Source organism: Maylandia zebra, linkage group LG14, assembly GCF_041146795.1.
Source record: "Maylandia zebra isolate NMK-2024a linkage group LG14, Mzebra_GT3a, whole genome shotgun sequence".
In the NCBI taxonomy this organism is placed as follows: Eukaryota; Metazoa; Chordata; class Actinopteri; order Cichliformes; family Cichlidae; genus Maylandia; species Maylandia zebra.
Genome location: NC_135180.1, coordinates 31,982,195 through 32,004,422, shown reverse-complemented (window position 1 = coordinate 32,004,422; position 22,228 = coordinate 31,982,195). Strand labels below are relative to the sequence as shown.

The following is a 22,228-nucleotide window of genomic DNA, read 5'->3' as shown; positions in this document are numbered from 1 at the left end:
AGCAGAAAATGCAATAGTAAAAAAGTGAGGGGACCTTGTATTCTTCTGTGCTTGAATTTCATATCCAGTCCTGTGAACTGCTGAACTTACAACTCTTGCTTTGAGCAACTGCTTGGTGATACTATTAGTATCTGGGCTGAGCAGATTACCACTTGCCTTACTTAACTCCCTACTGGGAGACTCTTGGACTAGCCACCTGTAGTAGCTGATTAATGACATGTGGCCTCTACTCTTCAAATGCAACTTTGAAGAGCAGAGACCAAGCCCTATTTGAAAAGGAATCCATTAAAAAGCTATAATCCCAAAAGGTAGAGTCACTCATGCCATGGATAGTTGGTATTTTAAAAGGCAGTGAGGGCTTGACAGCTGTTATTTAGAGCAGAGGCTCAGCAGGTTAACCCACAAAAGAAAGGCCTCATTACTGATAAATAAAACACAGTGCTCTACAGTTTCAATAATAACATGAGTAGTAAAATTCCCGGGAAGCGCTGTTGGAGTCTCTGAGCAAAGGTAAATTCACTAAATGTACCAGGCTTTCTCCCCTTGCCAAAGGCAACTCAAAATCATTGACTCGGAAGCACTCTTGGAGTCATGTAAACTCTAGCTTTTTATTTTAATACCCTAAGCATGATAGCTCATGTGCCTTACAGCCAAAATGTGCTAGTTAACAGTCTTTTTTCAGAAAATATGCATGAAAACCTACAAGAGAACTTTACAGTTGTTACCCTTTCCAGTTTGACTTCTTACCATGTTGTTTCCATTGGTTCTATCATAAGGAAGGTTCTGCTAGCCCCAAGGTGAATCGTTTTAACTGAAAAATTAATTCAATTTTTAAATAATTGGAAGTACACATTGAATGGAAAGCCAGTGACAGTTATTGCTATTCTTCATCTTTCATCTTTGCTGCATCTTGTTATCCAGTTTCAAATTGTAATGCTAGTATGAAATAACAAAGTCACTGTTTGACTTTAATGTTAGGTTGGATTGTGTTCTTGAACTGCTCAGAGTGTTAAGTGCCTCTCATTGTAACATCTCCAACACATCACCTTGTCACTCTCAACAAGTTTTCAATTCAACTGATCGTAAAGCATAAGTCTTTGCAAGCCCAGGTGATTTATGAAGCATCTATTGCATATCAAGGTGGAAAGATTTAAGGAAGACACTTGTGTGAATGTGAGCAAATTCATCAAAGTGGATTATCTTTGCAGCCAGAAGTGCTCTCCAGAGATTGACCTTCTTTAGAATTTCATCAGTGAGACATAGAACACAACTCTGAGTATGTTTTGAAAGATAAGGGGCTGATATACAAGTAGGGTGACCATGTGTGTATGTGCATCTGACATGTAGTTACATATGACACGGAACAATCCTGTTTTGTCAAAGAAAATTTTGATGAATTATGTTTATAGTGTTTACCAACACCAGCGGGGTGTCTCCCATTTTTAGGCATTAGAACATCAAGTCCTCTTCACCGCCTCTCAGCTTAATTTCATGTGCTAAAGTGAAGAAGCTTGACCTAACATTTAAACAAAACATTTAACTTTACACTTGATTTTCACAAATCAGACCCATAACTTATACTCTGAAACAGCCAGCTTATTTAGTAGATGTCACATTTTCACAGTTTTCACGGAGTTTAGGTTTGCATCAAGTGCAATGCTTAATATAAATTTCCTTTTACTCCAAGCAAACTACAAAAACACTATTAATAGTCTTTTTCTTTTTTTGAATTATGCAAAGAAGTAGAAAGATGTAAAATGTAAAGTTAAAAAAAATCTTTCTAAAAAAACAAACCCTAAACCCTCTGTCATGGTGTGCTGTGTGGAAGGCTGGATAGGACGCAAATGTAGGTCTGTCAGAGATGAGACTTAAACTCAAAACACAGCTTTATTCGCTGGAGACACTTTGCATAAGAAATAAACTTTACCAAACTAACCAAAAAACCTCGAACATGAACTCGAAAATAAGCTGGACTCAACAAACTAAAACTAGGAGAACTAAACCAGAAACTAAAAACTAGAATTTCACCAGGAACACAGAGCGAGAAAAGCACGGAGAGGGAGTACATGAAGGTTAACAACACGACAACAAGCAGAGGAAGACTGAGGACTGAAATACACAGGTAGAATCATGAGAGGATGGGGAACAGGAAGAAATACAGCTGGGACAAATCAGACATAATGGGACGAGGGAAGGCAAAACTAGATACGCTGGCGTAGGAGACAGACTATCAGAATAAAACAGGAAATACGCCACGTACGCACAGACACTGACTCAGAGACACAAGCTTAACCCTACAACATAACTGACATGGTAACAGAGGGAACATAGAGTACAGGGACAGGAGTGACATGAGACACAACTGACTGATGACTGAACAAGAGAATAAACACGAGGACAAAGTACTAGAAAGACAAAACAGCAACCAAAACACGAGTAGACATAAACCAAGATAAAACCAAAGATTGTTGTTATTATTATTATTATTATTATTATTATTATTATTATTATTATTATTATTATTATTGTTAACTCATTCACTGCCAGCCATTGGCAGTGAATGAGTTAATAATAATAATAATAATAATAATAATAAAAAACAAAAATCAAAACACTGGGTCACCAACCCAGGACCGTGACAATGTCTCTGTATGAAGCAGCACTGTTGCCTCACAACAAGGTCCTGAGTTCTGTGTGGAGTTTGCATGTTCTCCTGGTTTTTTGTGTGGGTTCTCTCCAGGTACTCCAGCTCCCACACTCCAAAGGCATGCAGTTATTGGGTTTAGATTAAGTGGTGTGAGTGTGAATGGTTGTCTGCACAGGGTGTACCCTGCCTCCCGCCCTAAGACAGATGGGATAGGGTCCAGTCTGAATTGAATAAACGTAAGAAAATGGAAGGATGGATTTCCTACTGATCCAATGCCACATCTCTTTTTCCATAAATATGCTCATGAAATATCATTTAAAGGAAGCTTTTGTACCATGAGTCATTCTGCCAATTAAGCAAATGAGCGGAGTTATGATTATGCATATGTAACCATTATGCTGTCTTTTAGTTATTCTGTTAAAGGTGCTCGATTGAAATATTGTCATTTATCAAATAAAATAAGGAAATGTCATTCACTTGTTTTCTGAATTAAACTGGTTATAGGTCTCATTACTGTTCTTTGCAGATTGTCAAATTCATGTTTGTTATCATATTTTCCCTTGTGTGCCATATGAATACCTACAGTGTCACCCACCGTCATGCTAGACTGAAACTAGAGGAGAGTAGTGGAGTGTATGCCTGCCATTATCCTCGGGGTTGGCAGAGAAAGACTTAGGAGGTTTGAGTCTTGGATTGCCTTAAGCAGGGACCCTCATCTGCATGCAGAGGGCTTCTACAAGGCATTGGCACAGCTACATAATGTCAAGCAATTTTGTGTAACTGAAGTATTTGATTTGTGGTAGAGCAGCAAGTATAGAGATGGACACAATCTCAGTTTATATCAAGAACAGCTAAACTAGACTGAAACATAACCTCATGTCATGCATACCATAACTTGCCTAACAGGTAGTAGTGAGTGACAGACTGCTATGTTGACATCTTCGCCTTATTGTGAATGCCACAGAAAAAGGGCTTTTATTACATGACAAACCTTTAACCTAATGTTTTGGCCAGTTAAAAGATTTAAGCTACATCTGAGTTGTTCAGTGTGCAGGCAGGAAGTAAAGGTACAAGACAGAAGTAAGCATTTTACGTCTTTTCATACTAAATTGCAAGTCTTCGTGTTGCTGTACTGCAAACCACTTACAACCTCTACTGAAAAGGCAATTTTGTGTCGAATGGGCCACTGAAATGGTAAATCTTACAATGTTGTGCCTGAAGCAAAAACAAAGATTTGACTTAAGTGCTGCTATGGAAAGAATGAGATAGAAGAAAACAAGAAAAAAATAGAAAAATGTAATAAATATCACAATCCAAGACCAAGGCTGAAGCTGCATGTTTCCCCTATCTGATGCTATGACTCATGTTTTTGCCAACATTAAAGTAGGTATACAGACTAATCCTTCAGAGCTACTATTGGCCAATGGAAGCGTTTCTCTTTCTCTCTTGTATTTTATAATCATATAGTCAGTTAAGTGTAATTTCAAACCTCAAGTCCAATATTTATCAAAGAAGTGATATGACTTACAAATTACATTAGATAGATGCTTCATATGACCTAGTTCTTTGTTATTTTTCCCTGGCGTTTGAGCCTTTATTGGACAGAAATAGTACAGAGTTAAAAACAGAAAGAATGCCAGCAGAGATCAAGGGACGGATGACATGCAGGAAATGGTCCAGAGCAGAATCAAACCAGGCCCTTGCAACCTTTCAGCATATGGGTCTCTTGCTCAGCCAAGTAAACTATAGCAGCACCCTGTCGTTAAACCTTTTAAAAATCCATTCTTACCATTGCATGTGCAGAGGTGGCTTGCTAGCTAAAAGGTTAAAATTAGTGTCAGAACAGGACTGGTGAGCCAAAGCACAAAGAACAGGGGCTTCAGCTTCATAGGCATGCACCTGAAAGCATCGGCCAAAAATGTATAACTAAGCCTATCATTAAACAGCATATGTATCTCTAAGTTTGCATTTGGTTTGATTTATGTAGCATGAAACAGTAACATGGAGTGACAACATGGTGTTAGACTATTTTTGAAATTTACTTTATTCATGTACATCAATGAAATTGCTAAAAAAATATAGCAGTTAGCCATATGCCACGCGTGTGTGTTAGCCGTGTGAGTGAGTGTGTACACATTAACGCAGTATTTCATTACCGAAAATGACATTTCTAAAGTTTTTTTCATAGTAACACTACATCTAGTGATGGTCCAGCTTTAACAACAGGTTTTACAGTAATTTATACAGTAAATTGTTTATTTTGTAAAAAAAAAAAAAAAGAAAGAAAGAAAGAAAAGAAAAGAAAAAAGAAAAATAATGACAGGAAAAATAAATCAAAATTGAAAGAATATTAGCATTGTAATACATTGTAAAACATGACTTGGATACTCACAGACATAAAAAATTAACAGACACATAATTTTCCTTTTCATTCTTGTAGTGCCTGGTCAGATTTTAAAAGCAACCTAAAAATAAAAAGATTAGTTTAAATATTACATGATGTTACATTTTAATTTTTCAGTACTGTGGTAAATATTGTAGTTGGTTTTTTTGTGTTTTAAACCTGAGTTTATTTGAAAAAGTTCTTTAAAACAATGCTGTTGGGAAATGGCATAAATTATCTGTCAGGTAGTAATATATGCGAATCGTATATATAAAGATAAATAAATAATTTGACTTTCTCTTTTGTGTCTCGGCTTTCTAGAACCTTCACCCTCTTCTTCTCATCTTCTGGCTCCGACTTCTACATTTCATTCCTCCTGTTCATTTTATTCTCCATTGCCTTATACTCTTTGTTCTCTCTCCCTTTGTACTTCTGCCTCTTTTCTGTCTCCTGCCGAAGTGTTTTAAAGTATAATTTAGTAAAATGATATAGCCCTTCTTCATTTTATCAGTGTCTGAGTTGACGTGCCACTTTGGATTTAAATTTTCAACAACACATAAACAAAGGCAAAATGTAGTTTTTGCAAACTTTTATTTATAATATTAAGACAGTATAATTCTACTTGGTGTTTAGGTGTTTGTTGTTAAAATAAGCCTAAAGCTTCTATTGTAATTACCAAAGAACATATATCTCTCCATTAATTAGGCCTACATTGATTATGTATTCTTAAGTCTATGTACTAATGCTATAGTAAGTACAATACTAATCTTATTCTGGGAAAAGATGGTAGTACATCCCTTAACTTCCCTTCTATCTTAATCATCTTGTTGTTATTTTCAACATCTTCACGGTTTCACAGTTTTTCCAAAGCTGATGTAGAGATTAATATTTATGTGCAATAACAGATATTTTTTGGACTGACTGTCACTAGAACCTATTTTGTTGGTCCAGTTGAATAAATTAGCTCATTGCCTGCTTTTACATCGGCTGAAAAAAGATGTTTTCGTTTTAACTAAGGTTTCACTTATGAGTTATTTATTTGGGGAAATTTTGATTCTTTGCACATATTTCCAACCAGATGCACTGCATTCACGCTTTGGGGCAAAGCCTGCTCTGCTGTGCTTGTTCTCCATAAGTTTGCGTATTGATTGCACCCAAATTAATCGAAAAAAATATAAACATATCAAAACATCAAAACAAATTTTGCATGCAAGCACCACATTTTGAGTGCTGAGTGTAGTAAAATGTGCTGTCAAATAACCAGAGCCAGTGAACCATCTTATTACAGTATTTTCTACACTCAAAAGAATAATTCATTGGATGAACGTAATTTTATCTTGCCACTTATATTCCATCTAAACAAATCATATTATATTAATCATTTCTTGGTTGTGTTGTGTCAACACGATATATGTGTGTAGGTTTCACATAACATTAACATTAACATTCAATTAATTTGACTTTTGTTCAATCAACATGTTTGCACCACATTAGTCTAATTAAATTTATTTAAATTCATCTTAGATTGTTTAAACACTTTGGCACATCAAAAGTCAGTCTTGTTACATGAACTAGTAAAATATTTGTTTGTTACACCAATGATAATCTTGTTGAATGAATGAAATGTAACTTATGTTTGTAGTACATGTTGTATTCATATTACATAATGTTCAACAAAAAAATTCAACGGATTTACAGCAACTTCCAATCCACCCATCTTCTTATCTTTATCCGGGCTGCGGAAGTGATAGGGTCACAGGGGCAGGGTACACACTGGACAGGTCGCTAGTCTATCATAAAGAGGCAAACAACCATTTTCACTTCAACACATTTGGGTAATTTAGAATAACCAGTTACCCTTACAACTGCATGACTTTTAACTGTGGAGGAAACCAGAGTACGTGGAGAGAACCCACTGCAAACTTCGCCACATTGTGGATTTGAACCCAGGATCTTCTTGCTCTGAGGCAACAGCACGAACTACCATGGCATTAATCTGTCAATACAGACTTAACAAAAGTAGGAAAGCTATGCTTGATGATGCTTTATGTTGTTGTCCTTGACAAGTTAAACCATAAGAAATAGTAACAGCATACACGTGGTGTGGTTGTCTGCCTCTTGTAACCCCAGTGATTTTCCTGTGGTTTGACATCTAATGTGATCTTGTGAATTTAGTGAGTCGACTCAAAAAAATGAAATTGGGTGGTTGTTACTACAATCTAGTAAGGGTGGTTAGTTGCCTGGATCCAGCCACTCTTACTTTATTGTAGCATGTCATCTCAACAAGAACAAATTAAGTTGCTGAATTTCATGCAGATACTAAATGATTTAATTACGTTCACCATAGAAACATGGAGTTATTTAGTTCAAATGACAAGTTTGGATCCTGTGCATGTAACAACCACCCAATTTCATTTTTTGAGTGTAAAGAGGATGTTTGATTTTTATGTTTTTTAATTGGATGAAAGGGCTTTACTTCATACATGTTTGTATAAGCAGTTTGATTAACCTCATCTTTGTGACTGGTGTTCTCTTCAAGTATGTTTGTTATATTTTCTATTAACCTTTATTGGTTGAAATCCCTTTTATAGTTCTAACTCTTTCTTACATCTCTAACTATTACATACATCATCTTTTAGCCCATTTAGAGAATGTAATAGGCCAAAATAAACTTATAAACTACTACTGGATTTTGGTGTAGTGTATTTTTTACTGATGCCCCTATTACTGTGTACCAGGATTGTATGTTGCATTTACTTTTACAATAACAGTGTGACATGGAAAGATGACTGGGTCTTATTCATCATACAGTGGCTACACCTTGACACAGCTGTGTTAAATCAGGTTTTTGCAATTACTCTGGCTTGCCTTCCCCTGCTTGTGTTCCTCTAACTGGAGGGACACTTGCAGGCTTTTGTTACATGAAGTGCTCCAATTGAAACACAGTAGAGACAAGATGAGAAAATTGAAGAAGGAATTGGTTTGGGGTGTCATCAGGTACAATATGTGTGTCTGTAATGCTACCTTTCACAGTGTTCTACCAGTGTGCTTAAATTGTGGTGTTTTTATTGGACCAGCAGTAGAGATGTATGGGGCCGTGTGCTCCCAGGAGAAAAGTAAGCTTGTGTTTCTCTGAGTGGAAGTGCTGTTATTAATAGAGGGGTAAAGCAGGAGGCTCTATTATTAGTATAATTTATTGGTTATTATCAATACATAGAGCTGAAGACACTGATCATTGAGTACAGCTCGACACTGGTGATAAACACAAAGTATTCACTGCTAAGAGGATTTTGCAATTACACTTAACTAACTGCACAATGTCATTTTCAATAGGCTGATTGCTGGGGTCACCAATCTTTACTATTATAAGAGCCATTTTTAAACTTTTCTAAACCCTTCAAAATCATTGTGGAGCTGTAAAAACTGTTTGTTTAAACTTGGCATAATGAATGTAAAACAGCTTCTTGGGTATAATTGAGCCTGTCAATATTACTAAAAGGTAAAATTAAAATGCTTTACCACATGTGGCTAGATAAGTTATCATTATTTAATTTTTGATTATAATAATACCTTGTTTTTGTTGAATTCATGGAATCACAGACTAGAACTACAATAACTAATTATTATTTACTTGTTAATTTTATTGTAATGCAATAAAAAATATCTATCACCATGTTTAGGCCTACTTTGATATATGGGTAACTACAAAGCTGTCATGTTTAGGCTGTGTGCAGGTATGGAGGACCCAAAGTGCAGACTCAACTGAGGTGGGAGTGAAAATCAAAAAACAGAACACAGAACACTAACAAAGAAACCAAAAGAACAGATAAATAAAGGCAAAATCAAAGTACAATAATAATGAAAACTCAAAAGTCTGGGTCAACGACCCAGGTCTCCTTACACAAAGCTGTGCAGCCATGCATAGCTGCAGCTGTGAGTCCTACTTGTTTTTGTGCAAATTAATCAAATTAAAAGGATCCTGTTTTGATAATACATTTCATAAAAGGAAGCCCAATAGTTTTGAAAAGACAACAGTAAGTATGATGTAGTTGTTTTTAATTGTATTATAAGTCCAGCAAAAGATCAAGCATACTAGTAAACTGTACAATTGGCAGTGAGCGTAAACACATTTGTCTTGTTTCCTGCTCTAGTTTCCTCCTTGACTTTTTGTTTTATTTAAATTTAGAATTCAGAGTAGGGGGGCTCTGGACTAGCCATTTATGTGTATTTACCCAGGCTAACCAATGCAACTGAGGTTAAGGATAATTTTCATATTTATCTAGCTTTTTGTTAAAGCCATAAGGAGATGCTGGTAAGAGAGCCACATGTGGTCGGGGAATCATAGGAATCTTGCACTAGTGCATAAAGTGTTACAGATTGTACAGAATGTTTGTTCTGTTGTAGTTTGCCACACTTTGTGCAGGTCTTTTGTAATTAACTCAAAGGTAAACAGTAATCTTTTAATCTAGAGGCTCCTTCTATAAAATGTTGCTATGGTCCTATAGTGATTTTTACAAATACACTTCAGCCCTAAAATTTTCTGAGCATTACATTGCAGTTACATTACATTATGAGGTGTTACATAGTGCAAAATACATAAGTCAGTGTGAGGTCCAATTGCATCCATAGTGCAGGTAAATAGTCCAGTGAATTCCCAGAAAGCTAGTGCGCGACATGTTTGCTCCTGCATGCTCCTGCATGCTTTACCCAGGCAATTTCCTACATTTCTCAAGTTATGCACATGCTTGATGTGAACTATCTCCTGTTGGGTGCAAAATGTAAAAAAGGCTTTCTATGGACAAATGTCATGTTTATGTTTATCGAAGCTGATCAGTAACATTTAAATGAGAACATTCGCCATATTTCTTCAAATACATTTCTGGCACTTTTTAAAAAACAGTTGTTGGTAGACTTGGATGTAGGGACATTATGGGAAAAATGTCCCGGTCCTGGGTCGGTGACCCAGTGTTTTGAGTTTCTTGTATCTCTGAGTTTTTGTATTATGCTCTTAGTTCTTTGTCGCCCCAGTTTATTCTATAGTCTAGTGTCTTAGTTTGGCCTTCTTGTATTCTGTTTAGTTCTCTGAGTATTTAGTAGCTGCCCTCTGTGTCTCTTTGTTGTTGTTCTCTGTGTTTCTTAGTTGCCCTGTCTCCCCTAGTCTAGTTTGGATCTGTGCTACTTCCTGTTTTACTTTGAAGGTCTGTGTCTCATGTGAGTGTATCCTACTTTGCTTCCTTGTCTTGTCAGTTCTGATTTCTCCCAGCTGTGCCCTCTTTCTGTATCTTATTCCCCTCGTTACTTCCCAGTGTATTTAAACCCTGTGTTTCTCTGAGTCAGTGTCGTGTCGTCCCTCATGCTGTGTGTGTTTTATTAGATTCTTCTCAGTTTAGGTTTTGTAGACGTTCTTTGTTCAGCAACAAAAGCTGCCATTTTGAATTCAATCCCATTTCTAGTGAGTTTGCGTTTGGGTCCAATTCCTGCCTGCACACAGCCGAAACGTGACAAAAAAACTGAAGCATCAAATTAATATAAATTTAATGAGCAATGATTTTGATCATCTTCTGATTGTCCTCTGCTCAAAATGTTCCAGCTCTTTCTCAGTTTAATGCCATTCCAAATTGGATATTGCTGGTCTGTGAAATGTTGGCTGATCAAAAACAAGCATTTTGAAGACCAAAAATTTCAGTTACCTGCCACTGATGTTTGAGGGCCACCCACATGCACAGCTCCCCAGAACAGCTATTAAAACTTCCCTGTGATTCCACTTGTGGCTGTGTGGATGTGAGCTGAATATGATGAAGTACTTCCCTGTCAGAGGGTTACTTACAGCCACGCTGTCCCAGGAGAGTTTGCTGTGTGACACTGGCAGAAGGAGAGCAGTGACCCCAGTGATGGCCAGCTGAGGGACAAAGTCCAGAGCTGACTGTTAGAAGGCAAACCTCTCAGTGGTTGCTTAAGCTAATCACCACAGGGATCAACAACCATCGCTTTGTTAAAGCTTATATTCCCACGTTAGGAAATGAGTTTTAAAGATAAGTGAACAGACTATTTCCTGACACACTGTAAAAGTCACAGAATGCCTCTGGTGGGTGAACTGGCCAAAGTCCCATTGTTCTGCTTTGTTATATCTCTCCTTTTCTTATTGCTTTCCTATGTCATTGTCATTGACATGCTATTATCAGTTTTATTGTTCAGTTCTGGCAAATATTGGACTCATTCAGCTGGTGTGGGATCCCTACTCATCTTGAACATGGTTTCATCAGTTCCTGCTGTTTTTGGCTTGTCTTGTTATGTAAAGCTACTTTAGATACGCTGTGGTTCCTTTATTTTTGTTTTGTTTTTTTAACATTTTGCAGTCTTAATTTGTTCATCATTAAGTAAGATTATTTTAGGCATGGTGATAAATGAGTGTAAGTATAAACTATGCCTAAATAAGCAACAGTTGTGTATATTTATTAGTACTCTTTTATCTTGAAAGCGGCGTCTTATGTTATTTTAAGGGTTATTTTCTAAACCACTGTTATTTTGGCATTTTGCTATTTGGGACAAAAGGAAAATGCATTTTTAAATCCCACTCAGGAGGCAGTAAAAATGAACTGTACAAAGGAAAACAAGTTAATTATATTATGTGGTTTATTTAACTAATTACAACAAGTACTTAATAATAATCCACAAGGATAATTGTAAAATACTCTAAAACTGCATAAGAAAACGTGTCCATATTTGGATACAGTTAAAAACATGGATGGCTATTGTTGTTATGAAAACAACAACAACCATAGGCCAGCTTAATACCTTGACTTTAATGTTATTACATTTATAGACACACTGTTTTCATCTTTCATTTTTATTTCTCATTTAAGCCATGCAGAATTCATCAGTGACATGTCACTTAGCAACCTAAACCTGGAGGTTTTAAGGGATGCATAGACTAAAACAGTGTTTAGTAGCAACTTCTCTTATATGTTCAACTTGAACTAATAGCATTTCATCCATTTAGCTTCTTAATTTCTCAAGAGTCCACTAAAACGCAATGTTTTTCCATAATAAATTAATAATAGGATTACTTGCAAATGAAACACAAGGAGCCAGAAACCAAAACAGCAAACACAGGAGCCCAGAAAACAACTCAAAACAACCAAACAAACAAGGTCCACAAAAGGTGCAGGAGGCCATGAAAACAGTTCCGAAAAAAAGTTCAGGGGGCCGGCCTGGAGGTAGACAGCACAAGGTCCAAACCCGGGCAGTTCAGGAGGCCGACCGTGTGAAAAGCAACAGCGGCGAAGGAGGTCCGGAGACCGGCCGCGCGGAAGGCAGCGGCAGCGGCGGCGACGCAGTTCAGGAGGCCATCCACGATGGCAATGAAGTCCAGTCATCAGCCTGGAAGGTGGCTGGCGATGTTGAGGTGCTGGACGTGGACTGGACGGCGCTTGGCAGCGGCAGGACCAGGTGAGGCAGGACCAGGCAACGATGGCGTGGGAGCTGCTGATGGTGGCGCTGCAGGTGACGGCGTGGGAGCCGCAGATGGTGGCGCTGCAGGCGACGAAGACTGGACGGGCCCTCGGACCCTCCAGCGGAGACAGAAAGGCAGGAAGGCAGAGGAGCAGGCTCAGCAACAATTGACTCAGCTAAAATAGGTTTTAACCCCTTTTCACCATGATTAACAGTTTTCAAAATCCTAGGTTTAACAGTCTTAGAGTGAGCTGACTTGGGGATGACTGAACCAGACCTGACAAAACCTGAACTGACAGAACCTGAACTGAATGTCTTAGTACTAGTAACATTGCTCACAGTTTTAACAGGGTTCATAGTCTTAAGCTGAGGATTATTGTCCTTGATTCCTCCCTGCTCAGAGGGAGCAAAATGAAAAAAACGTTTCCCAGTCTACGTCATCATCCAAAAGGGAAGTTCCCCACGGATCAGAGGTGAGTTTATTACTCTTAACGTCAGATGGGACGTGAGAATAGGAGAGAAACACAGCTGGGGCAAATCAGGCCTAACGAAACAGGGGAAGCAAAACCAGACACATTAACATAAGACATGCACCTCCAAAGTAAAACAGGAAACATAACACAGACTGAACTACAGACACAGATTCTGACTGGACACAGGGAGACAGCAACTATGGAACAGAACAGAAACCAGAAGACAACTCTGACAAAGAAACCAAAAAACTAGAAATGATAAATGATATAATAAACTCAAAACTCTGGGTCAACGACCCAGGCATCCTAACAATTACCTTATTGTGTGTGTATAACCTCTTTTTAAGTTTTGTGAATATTATACACAGTTATGCTGAGGATTGTCGGCCAGTTTCCACTGGAAATGCCTTTTGGTTAAATTGTCAGCAAGGAATTTGCATTTGCACTGTTAAATTTTTATATAACTTCCATGCACATAAAAAACAGCTGCTTGTTTAAGTGAAAATACACTGATGTTTTTTTTTTTTTTGCACTAATAAAGTTGTGGAGTTGTAAAGTATTTTGTCTAGTGTCAATTATATCGTCAGTTATATCATTATTGCAAATTTTCAAATGTATATCGCGATAAATATTTTTGGTCATATCGCCCTGCTCTTCTTGCAATAATTAATCTAATTGATCTAATGATTATATAGACACATATATAGGTGCAACATTGTATTTCATCACGCTGAATGATTTTCAAACCTGCTCACGATTATTCCTGCTTTTGAGAGCGTTGACTCTCCTCATTATGCTATCATAAAGTGTGATTATTAATATAATTACTCAGTTCATTTAGTTATATGAACAGTAGCAGGTGGGCGTTTGCAGTATTTCCACACGCTGTAGCGTTGACCTTGTGCAGTTAACCATGACAAGTGTATTAAATATACTGACATTCTTACAGAAGTGTGTTGTTATGCGCTCTCCTATCGATTTTCAGTGAAAGTCCTCTTAGGAATGTCAAAGTGTTATACTTGTCAGAGAGAATATATTGATATGCTTGCCATGTGCTTGCAAACATTTCCAGTTCACAGCAAGGAGAATCTTATCATGGTGTCTGACTTTGTCAACACTATTAAATTTAGAGAGAGTCTATGATTAATAACTTCCACATAAGGAGAAAATAGGAAGACGCGCAGGCTTGAAGGCTTACAGAAAGATTAATGAGTGTCAAAAACAATGAATTTTCCATTAGATAGTAGATTGTCATACATTACTTGTGTGATCTTCCAGGTTTCCTCATCAGATAAGTTTGTTCAAGGATCATCAAAAAATTATCCATTTTTTATAGATAAAAATTTTGTCCCTTGTGCACAAGTCAGAAATATTACTTTTTCCAAAATACCACAACTAGCAATCTAATCATAGTTTTTATTGAACATTTGACCTGACTATTAAGAGAGAACAAATACGAATGTGCAGAACTTGCCTTGTGAAGGCTGGTTGCAAAGGGGAAAAAAGGACTGATTACAGGACACTCTTTTAATTTCAGCAGCATTATTTAAAACACACATGCACACGCAAGAACACGGGAAGTGTCATGCCTCTCTAAGACCTTTCTCTGCAACTGTGTTATTATTGTTACCAGCGATGGCCAGCTGATATCAAATATCAGCAATGGGGAAAACAAACACGCAGCATTCATGAGCATGTTGAATACTAATGCAACTTTGAGTAGCAGAAAAATGATAAGAAGTGAAAAATTATTCTTCACAACAAGAGAATCAAATGAGGCATGCATAGCGTGAACAATGCCACTGGCACCAGCAGCTGGAAAGGGATAGTGGTCTGTTGGATATTTCCCATAATAGACCAGATGTGTCAGCATACAGTACATTTGTGGACCAGAGAAGAGTGGTAAATTGTATAAGTGAGGCTTTCTTGACAATTTCAGAAGTGCTTTTTTTGAGTTATTTTCTCTGTCCACAAGTAGCAGCGCATTGCATGACCTTTAGTCTGTGAAAATCTGGGAGAAATTTGTAAGTAAAACATTAATTTTCAAACAAAAATAAATCACTAATGCCAAAATAAATAAAAAAAATAAGAAAAAAAATAAATTACAAATGCTTAAACGTTTTTGTTTATCCTTCTGTTCTTTCTAATGCAGACTTTGGACTGTGTAAACTGCACCTTAACATCAGGTTCCACAGATTTTTCAGGTTCTAGTTACATTCCCTGAGAAATCAGACTTCAGCTTATAATAGCGTAATAGTTTCAGTTGTTGCCAGGATATCCAGTTCAAAACCGATTTTTGGTGAGGTGGACACTAAGGAAGGAAAAAAGGAATTTTATCAGTTGGTTACGTAGAGAGATTGAGCTGGAAAGAATCTGCTGTGGGTTAGGGTGGTTAAGAATAGAGATAGAGATGTGTGTAAAGAGCATACTGGGTACGTGTAAGCAGTATTTTGAGAATAATGAATGCAGAAAATGGGAGAGCGAGGAGGACAGAATCCAGAGAATTAGTAAGGAGGAAGTAAGAGCAGCTGTGAAGAGGATGAAGACCGAAAGGCAGTTGGTCCAGATGACATACCTGTGGGAGGTACAGTATGTATATGTCTAGGGGAGATGTTTGCGATGATTAAAGCTGGGTGACATACAGCATTATCTTGCTGGCAGCAGTAATCAAGGGAAAGATATGGTCGCCAACAATACTCAGGTAGCCTGTTAAACCATTGTTCAGTTGGTACTAAAGGCCCCAAAATGTCCCAAGGAAATATCCATGACACCAACCACCACCAACCTATACTGTTGACGATTTCATGTTTTCATATACTTTTGGCCAAATTCTGATCCTACCATCTGACTCTCGCAGCCGAAATTAAGACTCATTAAACCCAGCAACATTTTTCCAATCTACTATTGTCTGGTTTTGTGAGCCCGTGTGAATTGTAGCCTCAGCTTCCTGTCCTTAGTAAGTTAAGCTTGGGAGTGGCACCCAATGTGGTCTTCTGCTGTAGCCCATCTGCTTCAAGGTTCAACTTGTTTCCATTCGGTGATGCTTTTCTTGCATACCTTAGTTGTAATGAATTGTCATTTGAATTATTGTTACCTCGTCATCTCAAAGCATTCTAGCAACCCTCCTCTGACTTCCAGCATCAACAAGGCATTTACACCCAGAGAATTGCCACTTAATGGATATTTCCACTTTATTGGACAATTCTCTGTAAACCCTAGTGATATTTGTGTGGAAAAATCCCAGAAGATCATCACTTTCTGAAATACTCAGACAGGCACTTTTGGGGATTACATACTCACCTCTTGTACTCATGTGATGACATCAAATAACTGCTTTGCATAAAATGATTACATTAGTTGGCTTTAACTTGATCCAAAGACCCTTGGTGTTTTACTGTCCTAACAGATGCTGCTGTAAAGCTGTATTTAGTATTTAATCTTGTCATATGCAACACTATTGCCAGAAAAAATAGGCAGTTACAGTTGCCATAACTATATTGGAGTGTTCTGACTTTCGTTTGACTTTAATTCTAAGTAACTACATTACTTGGGACAGGAGCTACAGATGCATGTTTTAATGAAGGATTAATGGTACAAATAAGGTTGTAATAGAGTTAAAACTGATAAAGATGTAATAGTCAAGTCTTTTCTGTTTCTTGGTAATGTATTGGTGATAACACTTGACACATCATCAAGTTATGTTATAAATGAGTACTGAGTATCCTACTCCCATTTCCATATTAACAACATTTAATCTTATACTTCCTGTCACCATGGAGCAAATAATCATTATGCTATCAATTGTATTCCTTCACACTACCTATCTAACTTCCTGTCTCCTTCCTTTACCCCCTCATGCTATCAGTGGCTGGGACAAAAAGCAAAGCTAGAGGTGAGTTATTGCCTCCATTTTCTTGCTACATGATTTATGTTGCACGCAGTTCCCAATAAACAATGTTTGGATCACCCTTTTATCTCCACCAAAAGCCTAGCAAGCATTAACATACGCTGCTCCTCCTGAACCATTCTGGGCATTTTTTTGTTGTCGTTGTTAACCTTTCTTTCTCCAGGAAAGGTTTGTTGAACATCCTTGCTGTTTTCAGATACAACCTTCTTCACGTATGTATAGATTTCACACTGAAGTGCTGCCTGCCTCACCCAGCCATGCTTTCCTGCATTTGGCCTCTGTGCAGCTCATCTGGAGCAGCTGGGGGTGGTTTCCAGTTCAAGGACACCTCATATTTAGGGGGATCATTTCTTATTTACTCATCCTCGACAGATTTTCTTAGCTGTATTGCACATTCAAACAGGAGATGTTCTGGTAACCAACTTTATTTTTTTTTCACCTCTGACCATCAGTATTTTACACTTTTTCAGATAAATATGTTCACTTCAATGAGTCTTATCTATTGCTTATTAAAATCTGCTTTCAAATGCATTATTAATTTAGATATTTGGTAATTTTAACAATGTTTCTTTAAGTTCAACATACATTTTGTGTTATTGGACTTTTTTGTTTGTTAGTTTGCTAGCATTTTTTTTTCATTATCTAGGTGTTACATAGATATTATTTGCTTTATGTCTACCTTACCATTTTTTATTGGAATCCCTCACTACAATCATACACTCATACATTAATTAGTTCTCAGTCTATTTGTTTTGCTGTTTGTGGTTGTTTTTTCTTTTACATATCCTCAACCAAACTAAATGATTAATTTTTTAATTTTGTTTTTTTCTTAAAATGAATGTTAAGCCCCACACTCCCTCCTGGAAAATACTGTCTTTTCTAATTACCAAGGAGGTTTTTTTTATAATTAACAGAAGATACACATTTAGCCTTTGTACCCGTAGAATGGGACAGGCTTTTTCAGCAGCACCTTTGTAGCTGATTAGTTGTTGATTATATATTATATATGTGTGTGTGTGCGTGTGCGTGTGTGTGTGTGTGTATGGGTTCATATATATGAACCCATGCATCAGTCTTGAATATTTATTAATGGATTTTGTAATGCTGTAATGCATGCTGATGATTGCTGTGTAATTCATGGAATAACTGTAAGAAGTCAGTATAAAAGATCCTCCTAGCAGGCATCATTATAATGGAAAACATGCCTCTTGGCTTATTTACCGAGACCTTATGAATAGATTTGTTTGCTCTGCGAGGATTCACCTGAGCGTATGAAGCAATGGTTTGGCCAGTGCAAGCAGAGGGAAAAAGAGGATCATTTATTAAAGTGAAAACATTGTATAAAGAGAGAAAACTGAGGATAAACTTTTTCGTGAGAAAACTTTTTATGGTCACCTCAAACTTAGGAAAGAAACTTGTATTGGCCACTATTTTTGGTCAAACAATGAGACTAATGGGACTAAAGTGCTCCAACTCTGCTCCGACAAACACGTATGGCAGCAGTAAAACATGAAGTTGAAATAGCAGAGGTTGTTTTCACAGTTGTGTTATGTAACCTTTATGAAGGGCACATTCAGGCAGGTGGAATGTGAATTTAAAAGCCTTTCAAATACAGTTAATCTAGGAGAGGTTATGTTACATTAAAGAGAAAAGGGCGAGGATAGGGTTTACTGAACATCTAAAAGAGGAAATGTACGTTTCTCAAAGAGCAATCTCAAATGGACTCTAGGAACTAGTCTTACTTTTTCCTGTCATGTGCCTTCTCGACATTTTAGAGGAAATCCATAGTTGGGCTTACTGAGAAAATATTATACTCAAGCTTGTGCTTAACCGAATTAACATTGATTAAAACATTTCATTTGGCAGCCCTCGAGAGTTGGGTTGATTACCATTAGACGCTTTTCTTGTTGTCTTCTTTGTTGTCTTAGTGGTGCTAGTTGTTATCACTTTGTAGCCTGAATATCCTTAATATACTGTCACTTTGGCAGTTTTATTTTTCTGTGTAGTGTAATACTTACACGGACCTTGATTTTACTTAATTTGAGGCACGTTAAGTGTACATATTTTAAGTAACTACTTAAATATGAAATCTCCTGTTTCACGTGGAGACAGTACAGTATTTCTGACACACTTTCTGAAACTGACGTATTACCACTTTCTTCTTTCCTTTTTTTTCGTGCACAGCAGAAAAAAAAACATGGCTAAGAGTTTCCCCCAGCAGGGATATTTATTGCCAGTTCTGTGGATTGTCCACCCCCTACTTTTTCCCCCACCTTCCCCACTGCGGTAAATTATAGGGGAGGACGACGCTCAGTGCCACCTCTGTGTCGAGGAAGGTTCACTTTTGCTCAGGTGTTAGTCTGTAACAGGCACAAAATGTTCTTTTTGATGAAGGGTAAAGCTAGCAGACAGCTCACTCTGTCTTGGTTATTTCCTTTCTGAAAGACTTCATCAGCTCAATCAAATGACTGCATCATTTAGGATCACATTATCAGTGCAGACCATGAATACAATACAGCGCTGATAGTCATTTTTTGTGTGCCGGTGGGTTATCTCATCACATGCATTGTGTGTGTCTGAGTTCTTGTTTACAGATGATGGAGCCACTGTAAAAAATCACTGTAATCCTAGTGCAGATAGAGGGTGCATAATATATCTTTGTACAATCTACATAAACAAATTTAATGCAAAGATGACAACTAATTGATTTTACAAAAAGGAAGGAAAAAAAACAAGAGCAATAAGTATGAGGCCAGTTGCACGTGAACGTAGACACCAGATTATTTTATGGAATATACTATACTGTGTGTAAAAAAAAAAAAAAAAAAAAAAAAGATACAAAATGATACATAAAGACTCTAATATTCATTTTGGTTAAATGAATATTAGATGAATGGTTTGGTTAAATTTCCTTTAGCATTTTAAACTAGTTACTTTTGGTAACTATCAAAAAGCATCTGACATAATTCTGGCTGGATATTTGACCAATCCTCTTGGATTAGGTAGAGTTTCTTTCAGTTGGTTGGTTTACTACCATGGAACCAGCTTTTTTTCAGTGTCCACAAATTTTAAATAGGAATAAGTTTGTGGCTTTGAGAAGGCTATTCTAGAAGCCTAATATTAGCCTGCGTTTTGGTTTTGCGTGTGTGATTTGAGATAAAGTTGAACAATTTGGAGGTAGTCCTCATTCTTCATTATTCCATTCACATTTTGCAATGTACCAGTACCACTCGAAGCAAAATATCCCCAGCGCATGATGCTACCACCACCGTGCTTTACAGTTGGCACAGTGTTCTTATTTCTGAAAGCCTCCAAACATTCCTCTTTTGGCCAAATCTCAATCTTTGTATTGTCTCACCACAAAACGTTTCTCCAGAAAGCACTTGGGTTGTACACGTGTGCAGCTGAGAAGGTCAGTTGAGGTTGAAGGTGTCAGTTTTGGAGTAGGGGTTTCTACTTCTTCTTTGTTGGCACCCTCCAAACCCATGGTGATGTAAACCTCGCTTTGCAGCGATGCTGATGTTCCAGGAGTTTTCAGTTCATGGCACACTTGTGCCTTGGTGGTTCCTGCAGTAAACAACCTAACTAATTTCCTCCATTTGAGGATGACTGACTTTGGCAAAGAGGTAACAAATCTAAATGACTTGCATTTACACACATTTGTTTGAACTGTGTGTAAGTCTAAGTTAAAAGTTGTGTATATGCAAGTGGAACTGATGATCTTGAAATCTGCAATTGTTTGAAAATGGCTCCAAGAGACCTTCCTACCTTGTATAAATTTCCCTTCTTAGGTCTTCACTGACTTCCCTGCAGTTCTGAGCATTGGTCTATCTAATGAGTGCTGCCAAATAAATCCTTTATGCTGGAAAGGAGAAATTACCAGGAATCATGATTGCTAATGAGAGGTTAATCATCATTAGAAATCATTAAAAGCTATCCCAAAAGGTTGATTCTGTTCATCTGGACGTAGCGTTTTCAGTGGGAGAAATGAACAGAATCAACCTTTTGGGATTTACTTACCTGGATGATTGAGCATGCATCAAGTACGGACATAAAAGCTATCTATCTGTTACCTACATACCTCACAGACATTAAATACATGACCAGTTTGGCTACATGTAATCAAAATATTTGCTTTTACTATAATTATGTATAGATTTCAGTGTCTAAATGCATTTTATGGTGAAAGGCCTGTATAGTTTCAAATACTGTATTTCTTGCAGTTTCTTTTTTGTGACATTATCTGCAACTAAGTCTAAGTATGGTGTACATTTACAGATTAGCTTCAGTTCATTGATCAGATCTAGATTTAGCGCTAATTAGCTGCTGTCCTTAAATAGTTGCTTAAATCTTTAGCTACCGACTGTAGGCAGGTAGCTGTTAAAATAGCACACAATAGCATTTCTTCAGTTCAGTTCCTCAGATCAGTACGTTTATAATAAGCATGGTATGCATTTATGTGGATGTCATACCAAGTTAAATTACACTGTCAGTGTAAGTGATTCTTTTGTGTGAACGATGTGACCTTTTAGTCAGATTTAAATCATATAAAACATGTTTTTGCCCGTGTTCAGGAAAGGTCACTCGGCAAACAATCAGATCTCATGGGGTTACTTTAGCAGTAAACTACAGCTTGTCTTATCTTTTCTCATTATCATGTTATTCCATAGCGTTTGTTTTAGGAAAAACAGTTAAAGGTAGGTAATGAATGTGTCTGCAAAGATACTAATATTTAAATCATAGATGTGATGAGCATGGTGTTTACATTACTTCTGTGTTTGCACATTGCATTCATTTAAGTAATCCACACACTACTGTGTTGTGAGGGTGTCTTCTTCAAGCTCGGGTCCTTTGCTAAATGCCTATGTGCAGTATCTTGGCTTTTTGTAGAACTACATTTCCTCACCCCTCAAATGTTATACTGGAAACTGACTAAAGCGAGGGGGAACAAGCCCATAATGGTCTGTGTGAATTTAGCACAAATCAGGCTGAAAATCTTCTTGACATGTTTCACATAGCTGAGAAGGGTTATGATGCATAATTAACTCATACACTATCAGCTTTCTAAGCAATCTAAGCAGTTCTATCATTCAGTTTCCCACAATTGAGCTTGAAGTTACCTCAGTGTGCTTGTGCAAGTATAGAAGCAAACAATAACAAATATGGAACGGGCCATAGCGGATATTGTGTGGACAAAATCTCTTTAGACCAGAATAATTGAGCTCTGACAACAACACACTTGCCTGTAAAGCCTCTTTTTTTCTCCCTTTCAAAGATGTGTCATCTTGTTTAAATGGAATTTCCTTGGAATTGTCAATAGAAACCATCCGAGGGACAACCCTGATCTGTTATGTATCTTGTGAAAA

At 37.3% G+C, this 22,228-nt stretch overlaps 1 protein-coding gene across 5 annotated transcripts in view; it reads left to right on the top strand.

The window, feature by feature from the left end:
- cadm2b (cell adhesion molecule 2b) overlaps nucleotides 1-22,228 on the top strand; it is a 153,207-nt gene that overhangs the window by 90,283 nt on the left and 40,696 nt on the right. For 4 of the 5 annotated variants that reach the window (XM_004560562.2, XM_004560560.2, XM_004560559.2 and 1 more), the window contains exon 2: nucleotides 16,821-16,847. The exons of the other annotated variant lie outside the window; for it this stretch is intronic. In XM_004560562.2, the coding sequence (XP_004560619.1) occupies nucleotides 16,821-16,847 (27 nt within the window). The remainder of the gene's footprint in view (nucleotides 1-16,820; nucleotides 16,848-22,228) is intronic. 5 annotated transcript variants of the gene reach the window in all.